The following is a 13,040-nucleotide window of genomic DNA, read 5'->3' as shown; positions in this document are numbered from 1 at the left end:
CCATCTATTTGTTGGGTTTTTGTTTAAAGACAAGAAGCAAAATCAACACAGGAGACAAAAGATAACAAACCTTAAAATTAAACAGGAAGTAAACAAAGGAGGCTGAAAAATACATGAATATTCACAAATACGAAGGCAGGAAACATAGTTAACATGGACACATGAGGACTGAACATAAAGTTAGAGACGAGGGAACACTGCAGGACAAAGACATAAACACAGAGAAACAGATAGGGAAACCACGATGATCAAAACTACTATTATATACATGAAAGAAAACACAGGATGAAAAACTGAAAGTTATCACTGGGGAGTTATAAGAAAAAAATGGACTCAAACACTCATAGATGCCACAAGAAATAAAGCTTGTAATCTACTAGAATAAGGAATGCAAAACTTCAAACACTTGTATTAACAATAAAAGGAATTAAAACTCCCAAAATAACCAAATTCCTCAGGCGGCGACCTCCCCAGCTCATTTACTTCTGATTCCATCCCCTTCCAGAGGGTCCTTTCACTTGCCTAGCCCTGATATTCACAGATGGCTGAGGTGATCCTAACTGCAGCAGATGGTCTGATGACACTTGGAGGTCTAACTGTTAAGCAACTCAACTGACTGATCATCTAATTTACTGCTGAATTAAAAAATACTTTCCACTGATTAAACTAAAATTTAATTTAATTCGGTTTCTATATTGCTAAGTCATGTCAGCCGTTATCTGAAGACACTTTGCATCGTACTGAAAAAGCTTTAAAAAACACACAATAATGATTTGATAATGATGAGTCCTTTTATATTTTTGTGTTAAGCTTAAGGTCATAACTTTATGATTTTAAATGCCTTCCATTACAATACAATTTCTGGCTTCATGCTATTATGAAATGCTGTCTTGTTGTGATAAATGTATCCAGGAAGCCTTCGATTTTACATTCAGGTCACCGTGACTGACATTTCTTAACACTCATTATGCCTTTCTAGCATGTAATCAACAGCTGTACGAGTTTGCAATGGTGTGCACTTGTCTATAAACGATGAGATTATACCCCAGTCACGCAGAGTAATTATATTAAAATATAACTTCAAGGAGCTCAACCTTTCTAACGAGCCTTCTTTGCTCTTTGACATTTCAGAAACTGAGAGTGTGAGAGACACCACACGACTGTTTTATGTTGCGGAGAAGAGAAAAGAGTTTGTACACTTTGTATTTCCACCATCCTGAAGCTTTCAGTGTCAGAGCTGCTGAGAGAGTCTACAGTTAGCTCAGCTTACTAGGCTGAGATGAATAATCTCTCAGTCTCATAGTTGAGCTGTAACCAGTCAAAGGGCTATTCCACGAAGCGTGTTCATCAAACTCAAAATTTTAAAAACAAGCTCAGAGTTGTTAATTTAATCCACTTTCGGGAATAGGGCCTAGGGGAGACTGGGACAATATGTTCACACACAAGGCAACAAAGGGCGAGGGAGTTGGTGGGGACACAGCTGTAGACACCTACGTTACGTGTGAAAGATAAAAAGACTGAAGGAACAGAATAGGAAAGACTGTGGGGAGGATCTTCATCAATATGAAAAGCTCTCAAACGTATTAAAAACAATTCAAAGTACAAAATGCATGCGCTCCTTCGTCTTTTCCAAGACGTCCAGCTGAATTCTTTGCCGGGCCCATTCTGGACCCCGGGCCTTTTGTTTGACACCCTTGTTCTGGACAGTTTCACGATACAATAATCCAACGGCGTTAGGACCCAGATCCTATAGCGGAAGAAGAAACCCCTCGCTGTCATCCTCATCCTCCATCTCCATCCTCCACTGCTAAGATGCTGCATCTTCTCACACAAGCTGCAGTAATGTGCTTTAATGCGCTGGTTATCGCTCAGCCCGACGACTACAGGGTGGCCGAGAGAGCTTATGTGGTCCTGCAGAAGCAGAATTTAGGTGAGAACAAATGTGAGGCCTGTGGAGGGGCCGTTCAATGATCCCGACATCCAGGTGTAAGGTTCAAGGTGTTTATTTCTCTTTAGTCTCCAGCGACCACAACTATATACTGCAACAGAAACCTTTAAACCAGTGTAACCAGTTAACCCGTCGCGCTTGTCTGCCCGTTAGTCTGTTTTTATTGGCTGTGCTTGTGTTTTTGTCCTTACAGTCACACTGGGGAGTGTCCTGGCGGTGGTGCTGGTGCTGATGATCATTATGGCTGTCTGCGTCTACAAACCGCTGTCTCGTCGCTGAAATCTGGAGGACATATGAACCGAGAGACAATCCTGTTCTGTCTGCAAAGTTACACCCGCTCTGTTGCCGTAACCATGTGCAGATGGGAACCGACTGAGGGAAAAGCAGCTGCCAAAAAGCCCAGTGTGCGCAGTTAGTTTATAAACACAGATCAGGCGTAACTTTGTGAGCACTGATGGTGAATAACAGTGATTATGTCTTCATCATGGCACCTGTTGGTGAGTGTGGGCTATATTAGGGTGCAAGTAATCATTATGTCCTCAAATTTGGTGTGTTAGAAGCAGGAAAATGTGCAAGCATAGGTGTTTGAGTGAGTTTGAGGGCCACTTTGTGATAGCCAACTCTACTGAACATCTCCAGAATTGCAGGTCTCTTGGGCTCTTCCCGGTGTACGGTGGTCAGTTTCTATCAGAAGTGGTCCAAGCATGGAGGCTCACTGATGTACGTCAAGAGTAACGGCTGGCCAACTTGGCCCAATGCAACATTTTCACTAGCCCCCCCCCGAAGGTGCAATTTGAGCTACAGTAGCTCAAATTGCACCTCCGGGGGGGCTAGTGGAGTCCATGCTTTGATGGTTCAAGGCTGTTTTGGTAGGAAAAGAAGGACTAACGCAGTATTAGACAGGTGGCCATAATGCTATGCCTGATCAGTGTATCTTTAATGTCTTTAATTTATCTTGATCTCAGGTCAATTATTAATATAATTTAAAGTGAACACAGATACAGTGGAGATCAAACATCTGAGACTGGGCCTCATGTTTCCAGCAGAAAACTGCTTTACCACTATCACCTGTGTCATCTTCAGGTGATAGTGGCAAAAGAAACTGAATCACATTTTATGACTAGACAAAGATCGCAGATTAAAACTTTCCAGAAATTGCTCCATCTAAACCTCGCTGTTCACTGTCACTTAAAAGCAACTCCATCACAGATAAGGACATTTCTAAATAAAAAGTAGAAGAATAAAAAGTGCAGTTGAAATAACCACGCCTAGTCTGGTCTCAGAGGAGGAGCGGTGGTCTCTTGGGTTGGGTAGGTGTGTAAATGCGAGATTTGTGTCAGTAGCACAAGGGTATATGCGGAGAGAGAGAAGGATAACAGTGCATTAAACCCAAAGTGCTCTGGAGATGGATACTTGTACTGAGTTGATTCCACCCTGACCAAGGAGAACCACTGGTTTCATCAGAGACATCCTTCACCCTTCTGGTTTTGGAGAATATTATTACTGCTAAGGAGCCAACACACCGGGCTCGCAGGAACTACTTTAAGATGATACACATCACAAGAAACTCCTTGAATCATTTGCTATTAGCTGTTATCATTTTCAAATAGGGGGTAGATATTCTGAAATTCAGATTCATTTTTAAGGCTTTTTGGCTCCACTGCATATTAGTTTATGTAAAATTGCTTTTGTAAATAGAATGAGACAAAACTGATTTAAAATGCTCACCTAATGGCACAAGTAGTAATCTGGGCCTGTATTTTATAAAAAGAGAGCACCATGTGTTATTTATTTGGGTTTCAAAGCTGGAAATTTTGTGATTGGTTGTATTTTTTGTTTGATGAAAAGCAAAAGTTCTGCAAGCATTAAACTTTGAGATTAAAAAGTGAGAGCAAGTTATCATTGCTGTCTTTGTTTTGATCTGGTCATGACTGAACCTGATGTGCAGGATAAAATCAAACAGTAAATGGACTGGTTTTTATTTAGTGCTTTGTTACTCTGCGCACTCAAAGCACTTTCATACAGCTCGCCTCATTCACTCATTCATACAAGCACTTCTATGCTTTTTCTATGTAAGTACTTTCTATCTAAGACTCACACTCTGGTCATCAGTCCATCACAGAGTTCACACATAGAGACAGGCAACTATTCATGGTCACACACACCACATTTAAAAAAAAAAAAAAAAAGAAGCATGCAGTAATGGAAATAAAGTGCTTTTATTTCACAACATTTTGAAAACTGACACATTCTCTGAAACTTTCAACCTATTATAAAAAAACTTACAGCTCAAATGGCGCACTGCAAAGATTTTCATTAAATTAACTAAAGCTACCATTTTCAAATTTGACTTTTCAGCAGTTTGGCAACTTGATCTTTACAGTTAGTAGCTGTTCAGCTGAAGCTTCTGATGCAGTCAGTCGCACAGACCTCTGATAAAGTGGTTGGTTGTCAGTAAAAATCATTGACAGTGGTTAATGAGTGTTACTTGGCATCACACAGCTGAGACACCTTGTTTTTCAAACTACAAAATTTTAAAGAAACTCATTTAAACAGTTTAGTCTGAGTTGCACTGCATATAAATTTTGCCACGCTTCAGCTCCACCACGTGTTATCAGAGCGAAGCAATCCTTGGCACATGCTGAAGAAAAGAAAAGGAAAAAAAAAAAATCAAACCCCAACGTATGGCGCTCATGCTTGACCTCAGGGTCTGTGCTGCTTTCCTTCTTCCGCACAGAGGTGTTGAGTTGTTCATGGATACAAAATGTAGACTGCCCTTTGGAACTACTGCTTCCCAGCTGCATGACTATTATAAATCCACAGACAGACTGGTCTTTGCTATTGCATTTCTGAATTGAGGTGAAGTTGCTCAGTGAGAATTTACAAAAAAAAGAAAAAAAAGAAAAGAGAAGTCAATTTTCACCAGAAGCTCAAGACAGGAAAGGAAAGCCAACCACCCCCTTTATCCTTTTTGCAAAGAGATACTACACCATGCGGCTAATTTCAAATTTCTTTCAAAGCAACATGCTCTACTCCATCTGTAGAGAGTACATTCACAAAGTACAAGAAGACACATTTACATATGAACATCTGAATCAACCCAACAAACCTTTCCAACTTAACACTGGCATAGTGTTCTTATAGAACGATATGCTAGAGTGGTACCATATTAAAATCATTTACCTGGCTAACTTCTGTCAGTTTTACAGCTGATTAACAAAGTTATTCCAAAGCAAAGGAACAAAAACAAAACAAAACTGCTAACCCTGAGTTTTCTGCTTTTCAGTGAGTCCAATATCTTCAACCAAGTGACTATGTAGGGAGACTTTACAATGACAGCACTGCTGTGTTTGTTTGCCGGGGCCGCGAATATCACATTTGTGTGCCGACACTATATGAAGTCACCTTTGAGCAGTCAGTCAAACTTTTTTTGTTCACAGAACCACGTTACACTGACTCAACCCTCACCCGAGACAACAGTGACAGAAATACCTGCAAGTTGCCGCTGTGAGTCTGAACTGAAACAAAGAAACTGAATAAATAAAAAGTAGAACCCATCCAGAATGATCTCAAACAGTCCAGGAAAGAAGCGTGACGATGGAGACACTATACTGAGATAGAAATATACAAAAAAAAGAGTATACTCTTACCAAAATACCTTCTGAAAAATATTGGATACAGACAGTTTGATTTTGGCTGTGTAAGAATTATCTGTTGTAGAAAGAGATCTGCAGTTGCATAGTTGATGAGAGTGGTTAGGAAGGAAAACTGAGGTGTGGTGGTTGCTTTCTGGATCAGCAGAATTTGTATTATTAATATTTATATTTCCCTCTTATTCCCTTTATTTCTCTGTGAGCGAAAGCTGCAATATCCTCTCCAGCTCCTCTTCCTCTTGTTTCCTCATTCTCTCTTCTTCCTCTTGAGCTCTTGCAGAAAGCTCCATTGCTAGACGCAGGTCTGAATCAGGGCTAGAGGCAGAGGCAGAGCTGGGAGGGCTGGAGGTGTCTCTATAATCCACCAGCACCCCCTCTGGGATACTCCTAGAAGGTCAACAGGATAAAACTGAGATTCACCTTTTTTCCTGTTGCCTTTACTGATGCTTACAGGCAGCGAGGCAGAATATCATCCTCACAGGTGGACACTGAACAGACTTAAGGTGCGCAGAATAAATATGTGATAAAGTTTGACTAAAAACACTACAAAACCAACCATGTGAATCCCTAGGCCTCCTAAGCTGCAAGCACCTTCTATTAAAACACTCAGTAACAGAGTTACTTGTAACACTGTTAATCTGTTCCTACCTGTCACTCTGGTTAATCGGCATTACATCAGCGAAGTCCCCATCAACATGATCCCAGAGCCCCTCCTACAAATACACAAACACCAGGGGAAGTTACAGTCTTCAGCATGTGGGGGGGGGGGGGGGGGGGGAAATTTGCATGAAAAAGAAGTTTGTGTCAGTGACGATTGCTCTGACCTGGCCAGTGCCTTGACGAGACTCCAGGAGACTCTGATGGATGGCGTACTGTAAGAGCTCCTCATCGTTATTGGACACAGGCATGTGGCGGCTTCCCCCGCGACGGTGATAACTCGCAGGTACCTCAAACACCGAGGGACACACCTGGAAAGGAGGTGGTGCTGGGTAGGATGGATAAAAAAAAAACAAAAACAAAAAAAAAACCAGTAGTTGAGCAGTTTAAAATGACAATCGTGCGTTTTGTGTTTAAATATTCTGGATAAACCATCTGCTTTCCAACCTGCTGCTTCATCGTCTCCTGTGGATGTTGGTGTGGCTGCTGCTGATGTGTTCGCTTCCTCCTCAGTGCTGCATTTATTTACACTACCAAAGGTAATCTTGGCATTAAGCACATGAAACAGGGGAATCTCTGAAAGAGAGGGCCACATGAGATACCAAAGTGACAACAGAAAGGGTATCAGAGTGCTTCTGCAAATCCAAAATTTCTAGTGAAAAAAATAACAATAAATAAAAATCATAAAACTGCAAAAATACCTATTTTAACAGGAAATCCAGGAGGGAATTTCAGGGTTACAAAATCTCGTAGTCTTGCAAAATGGGAACTCGTGCGAGCCATGAGGTCGATAATGGGGGTTACCTGCTCCACCAGGGAGAGGGGATGGTCCTCACTCATCCACAATGTTCCTTTGAATCTGCGTGAGAGGAGATTGCAGATAAAGTGAAACATTAAATTCCACAATACAACTAGGAAAATGAGTGGACTGGAGTTTAGAACACTTGAAATTACTTCTGTGTTCGAATGCTCAGTTCAATAGGACGGCCGATGTCTCGTTTCACAAGGTCAAAGTCGGGATCAAAGTATTCCTCTGGAGTGATCGCAGTGGGATTGTTGGCAGTTGCATATTCGAGAGTCAGGTCCTACAGAATGATGAAGTCGCAAAAAATAAGCAGGTGCATGGCAACAAAATGTATCACGTTTACAATAATGCTGAAGGAACAACTTACTCCTTGCGCATTTATGTGCTGCTCCACAGTCCCCAGTAGAGACTCCAGGATGTTTCTTTCACCTTTGGAAAGACCAAAAACAAAAGAAAAGCAGCCAATCAGCACTCAGATTCAGTTCTGTTATGAGTGTAAAGAAAAGTTGACTATAACAACATTCAAACCACTTCCCTGACATTTTGAACTGGCAGCAGATTTCATGTTGTTTTGAAAGGCATCAACAATTAAACTTTATTATTACTATTATTTTATTTCGCTGACACTTTGGGTCCTTTGGGTTAGTGGATGGGGCATCCATGGATCTGCCTCAATCAGTCAGGGATACATGTCAGAGAGGACGACCCTGCCAGTGTTGGTGCTGGTGTTTAGGTGAGTGATACAAGGCAAAATAATAGCCACATTAATACTAGAGCGCTACAAAGCGAGATCAATTGGTTAGCGAGCTATGTCAAGCTTAAAGTTGGAGTTTTTGGTGTGACAAGAGCAGCTCTCGTTTTACCTGGCTAAATCACTATGGTAACTTGTGCTGAATGAATAATCTTGTGGGGCAAAGGTTATGTTTAGAGTTTCAGTTTAAAATATACCACGACTTCATTGATTCTTTTTTCTCCTCCCGAAGGGTAGGTGTATGGATTTGGTTCTTTTTTAGTATGTGTTTGTTAGCATTCTTATCAAGATACCTTTTTCTTGAGCTGATGTCATTTTGGTAAAAAAAAAAAACAAAAAACAATCAGGTCAAGGTCACACCAAGTGTGAAAAATTAATTGTAAAAACTTTATATTACCCACAATTTTTATAGATCATCTTCAAACTTCACATAAGTACCCAGGTTGCCTTCACCTTCATTCTTAGCACCAAAGGCTAAAGTTCACTGTGAAAAACGCATTCCAAGGAACCTGTCAAAATATATACTCTTAGAATATATCATGAGAGTTATATTCATATGAAAGGGCATGGAGGGAGCTATGAACCAAATACAACACGCTATGATGTCACAATGACACCATAACAGGCTGAAAACCGTGTGCTGTAATAAAGACATCATAAAACATTGAAGTTTAGTGTAGCCCTCGCCCTGCAGAAGGAGATCTCCCTGAGTGCTCTTGTTTACAGCTTGTTTTCTCTGCTGGGAGGATGGGGGAAGTTAAGTTATTAAGCCCTACCTTACTGATATAATGAAAGAAGCAAAGCTGTAAAATCACAGCAGGTCCCTTAAAATTTGCATATATTGTTTTGGCGATGCAGAAAACGTATAAATGTTTTTATGCTTGCTTCCAATCTGCTGATAAGTCTCCTTTACACTGCAGGAATTGCAGCTGCTAGAACACACAACAAACACCAAAAATGTTTATTAAACTTAAAAAAAATAAATACAACTTTGATCCACTGACAAATTAAAGAAATTTCCATGTCTGCTTTATTTGTCTGTGCAGAGCCTGAAGCAGAAAGTCTGGCTTAACAGATCCGTTATCATCAACTAGGTTCTAGGTTTTGTGAGCCAGCTAACACAAAGAAAGCCCGGCTGTGTTGAGCTTCTTTCAAAGGATACTTAATAATTAATGCTGTCACTGATCAGTTCATTTAAACTATGTGCTGAAACCCCCCCCAAAAGCAAACAAAAACAATATATATACTGAAATACTTAAAAACTGTACTTTTTATCCTGGCTTTCTCCTCGTCTGTAAGATGCTCCGTCCGTGTCCTGATTACCACATTTACATTGTTCACACTGAAAACCTGAGAAAATGACAAAAATACAATGTCAGGTAATAAAACCAGCACATTTTATAAACACATTCTGGTTTGATTTATAACTTCTCTATACCTTCGCTTCAAATCCATTGACTACTTCAGTTTTATCAGCTCTCCAGCCCCAAATGCCAGACTTAGTCCTGTAGGAAAAACACAAAACAAAAGACTGGTATATATCCAGAAAACATAAAACATCATAATAGAAGAGATTCATCGTTGTTCTTTAGATTCAAATACATTCACAATCCAACAGTGCAACAGCAACTACTAATGTAAGGATAGCTGAAGTAAGATGCCGTCTGTCACCTGTGTCGTCATCATCATTGTGATAACATGTCCTCTAGCTGGATGTTGAATAAACAACAACAAAAAAAAAAGTACTAAATATAAATATTGCATTTAGATGCTACAGTTTCCAGAAGGACAGACAAGAAAAAGCTTGAATATCTCATGTAAAAATTCCATAATAACTCAATATACTGTATAATAGAGAATCATCTACCCTGCTATTTTAACATGTTAGATTCTGGTTTGACGTGTTAATTTTGAAAAATTTAAGAATATTCCATGTAAGGCCTCAAAATATTTATTATCTTATACTACTGGAAATGTCATCCATAGATCAGAGGTGGTGATCATGAACTCTAATGGGTTACACAGTAACCTGGCTCAGGCAGTAATTCCACTGAAACAAGATGCCATGAGAAGCCAACTCTCGTGAAGTAGCATAGCTTTGGAGTTCTGTCGCAGCTTATCAAACAAATTTAGATCCTTTCCTGACATGAGGAAAAACAGGAACAAGGAGGAATAAATGCCTCTTACCTCTCAAAAGCAATATCCTTTGTGTCCAAGTAGGTGTTGACAATAGGAGTCGTCAACCTTTTTGCAACTTCCTGCTCAGCTGGCTGCATTGACTCTAACGTCACATCCTCCATTTCTTGGGATATGTTGAAGCGTTCGATGTCCACGACTTCATCATCATGGTTCACCTCCATCAGCTCTGCAAATGAATCTGCAGACACGCAGACAGGGAGTCGCTTAGACCATTTTAATCAAAACAGCAGCAAAGAAAACTCGTCTGTGTGAGGGAGTGTAAACACATGCCATCTCCTCTGAAGATGTAGCTTCTACGCCCTCTGATCCAGGTCATGTTCTCAAAGCCTAGAAGAGTAACATCCACTCGCAGCGAGGCGCCGCTTTTCCAGATGCGGCAAACATCACTCGGACAAACCCGGGACACGAGAGGAACTGCGAAACAACAGGATACAGAAACAAAAAGCATCCATACGTGAAAAACACCACTTAAGCAAACAAATACTTCACCTGCCATCAGGCAGGTATGTAGTTTTTCCTGTGTGACCTGATGAAGCCGCACAGGAAAAGTGTCAATCTTTAAAAATAGACTGCTGCCTTAAATAAAAAAAAAAAACAACTTTTGAAACCATCCCTCTTTTGCATACTGGATTTCTGATAAACTAGCTGTTTTTGCATGAACATAATACTATTTATACACTTGTCTACTTTAAAAAGCTACTTAAAAAATATATATTTCCACTCACAAAAAAAAAAAAAAAAAAAAAAAAAACTTACTCCAACTGGTGAATTCCCATTTCATCTCCATATAGAAGTCTGGAGACTAGAAAGAGCAAAAGAAATGTTATAAATGTTTCCAGGCACACTTACAAATGATGACAAGCAAAAGGCAAAAATATATGAAGTCACACCACTCGGATCTTTGACAGCAGCTCAGGCACTCCTCCCAGGGCAGTGGAGGCTTTGAGGTAGTCTCTGCGTTGAAGCACTAACTGAACCATCTCTGGATCTCCTGTGCTGACTGCTTCCTGCAGCACTGCCCATAGAAAGTCAAGCAGAAACAAACCACTAAACCTTTTAATGCAACAGCATCCGTTTCCTGAGAAACGATTAACCATTAAAAACCTCAGCAATGAAATTAAAGACCAAAGAAACCATTTTACTGCTGTGGTAGGAGTTGATATTCTTGGATAAGTATATTTACAAGAAACCTCATCAACAGCAGATGACGGGTAGAGTTATAGACAGCAGGGATTGAAAATCAACCAACAAACCAATCCAAATCCTAGCCCTCCTTGTCTGTTATGTAGCTAGCTTCGTAACAAACCTGTCCAATTATTGGCATTTTCTTTAGTCACTTGACCGCCATGTCTCAGCAGGATTCTCACTGACTCCAGGTGCCCGAGTGATACAGCCAGGTGCAGAGGTGTTCGGCCTCTGGGATCCACAGCCTCGATGTCATTCTGAAAAATAATAAGGTGCCTGTTTAGATTAAATACTACCGAGCTGACATAACAACCTCCAAGCGATTACTATAACCAGTGCAGTCAACAACATGCAATTTGGTCATGGCTAACAATGATATAAAACTGCTGGAGTCAGTACAGAGGAATCATAATAATTGTATAGTTTGGATGTATAAGCCCAACAAGGGCTGAAAATTAGGAACAGCTATAAACTCTTTGTGCGGCACATCAGTTTCATGCTCTGTACTGGAACTATGTCAAACTGCATTGTCCATTTTAAGTAAATAAAATACACTCTCAAGCACGTATTGAGGTAATTATCAGCGTAGGGATGGGAATCTAGAGCTTATACTATTCATCGGATTATCATAAACCCCCCAAAACATCGAATCTTTACACGACACATGGCATTTTTTTCCAAAAGTTGCAGATTGCACAACAGTGACACCAGACTCGTGATAGCGGCACTTTTTACACACCTGAGTCACATGCAAGCTTATTTCCCCCTACACTTTGTCCAAGCAGTGAAAATGAAACTGAGTTGACAGTAAAAACCAATCTGACCTATAAAGAAAGTCAATAATGGCATTTGCATCAATAAACTCTTATCAATACCCATCCCTAACACTTCTTATTGTTTGAGCTACTGGATCTCTCCATTTTGAAGCTAAATAGCAATGCCGAGTTACTGTAGGTAGTGCAAAAATAAACAACAAATCTATGCATGCGAGTGATAAAACACGTACTGCTCTCTGTTAATCAGTGTATTTGAGGAATCCAGTGAAATGGGACAGAAGCTTACATTTTAACTGGAAACAAGCTACCAGTCTGTACCGGAAGACTTTTGGGTTTTTTTTGTCTTTTAAAGCTTTCAAACTTATAGATGCGTAAAAAGCTGCGCTACTCAGTGTCATGTGTATGTGGCTGCCTGCGGAGCATCTGTAAACACCACTGGCCTTCTTTAACTGCCTGCCTGCGGAAATTCAGCAGCTCACTCCTGGCTTAGTCCGGCTAGCTGAGTATCGGTGCCAAAGTTACCAACCTCGCCAGTGGTTTTAACCAACCTGCGTTGATGTTAATAGCTGCTCCAGCTTCCTGTAGTCATTCTCCCACACTGCGGAATGTAGGGGAAACTTCACCCTGATGTCTTCGCTAATGTTAGCCATGGACATCTTCCTCTTTCTTTCAGTGCAACGTTAGCCACCCTCTAACAACTGGAGCCATGAGAAAAGCTGGGACAGCCACAGTAGTTACGCCAAAAAGCTTTGATCCATGCCTTTAATGTCTGACAGCAGCGTCGAAGGAATAACCAATCCGGTGACCAACTTTCCCCCCCAAGCCTTCCCCTAAATAAAACTTTTGAACAAGGAAGTGCCAGGAGTAGTTCCCAGCAACGACAGGGGTGTTCTATATAGAAACAGACTCGCAGTCCATTAAATATCGCCTGATTAAGGTAACCTAATGGTCAATTTTAAAGGAACACCTTATATACGGTTTACAAAAAATCATTTAGGCTAAAAACAAATGAAACAGCACTCGTAGTTAAAATCATCGCCTTAAAAAAAATAATAGACAGTCCCAG

At 40.5% G+C, this 13,040-nt stretch overlaps 1 protein-coding gene and 1 long non-coding RNA gene across 2 annotated transcripts; one reads left to right on the top strand and one right to left on the bottom strand.

Annotated features, from left to right (window-relative positions):
* Window positions 1–1,536: 1,536 nt before the first annotated feature.
* LOC147317386 (uncharacterized) lies at window positions 1,537–4,859 on the top strand. The gene is made up of 2 exons (XR_015131834.1): window positions 1,537–1,930; window positions 2,142–4,859. It is a non-coding gene; the product is annotated as an uncharacterized LOC147317386 (long non-coding RNA).
* Window positions 4,149–13,024, bottom strand: ankrd13a (ankyrin repeat domain 13A). Its single transcript, XM_086314266.1, has 15 exons — window positions 12,523–13,024; window positions 11,320–11,455; window positions 10,904–11,028; window positions 10,770–10,815; window positions 10,284–10,427; window positions 10,002–10,191; window positions 9,253–9,319; window positions 9,083–9,164; window positions 7,431–7,492; window positions 7,213–7,343; window positions 6,960–7,117; window positions 6,706–6,834; window positions 6,426–6,586; window positions 6,250–6,314; window positions 4,149–5,988 (listed from the first exon to the last, which is right to left on the bottom strand). Exons 1-15 carry the CDS (start codon window positions 12,628–12,630, stop codon window positions 5,790–5,792), a joined length of 1,803 nt encoding a protein of 600 aa, XP_086170392.1. The 5' UTR covers window positions 12,631–13,024; the 3' UTR covers window positions 4,149–5,789.
* Window positions 13,025–13,040: the final 16 nt, after the last annotated feature.

This window comes from Aulonocara sp. 'chitande type north' Nkhata Bay, linkage group LG12 (genome assembly GCF_057382095.1).
Source record: "Aulonocara sp. 'chitande type north' Nkhata Bay isolate Kocher_YH1m ecotype deep benthic linkage group LG12, A_spYH_male_GT1.1, whole genome shotgun sequence".
Lineage (NCBI taxonomy): Eukaryota > Metazoa > Chordata > Actinopteri > Cichliformes > Cichlidae > Aulonocara > Aulonocara sp. 'chitande type north' Nkhata Bay.
This window is presented reverse-complemented; position numbering and strand designations above follow the sequence as displayed.

What these genes read in the sequence shown, in the direction of transcription:
- ankrd13a (XM_086314266.1), bottom strand. Translation starts at nt 12,630, where the DNA reads ATGTCCATGGCTAACATTAGCGAAGACATCAGGGTGAAGTTTCCCCTA. An exon ending in AAGGATATTGCTTTTGAGAG is followed by an intron (nt 9,320 to 10,001) that starts GTAAGAGGCATT and finishes TTTTTCCTACAG; the next exon opens with GACTAAGTCTGGCATTTGGG. An exon ending in CTGAGCATTCGAACACAGAA is followed by an intron (nt 7,118 to 7,212) that starts GTAATTTCAAGT and finishes CCTCTCACGCAG; the next exon opens with ATTCAAAGGAACATTGTGGA.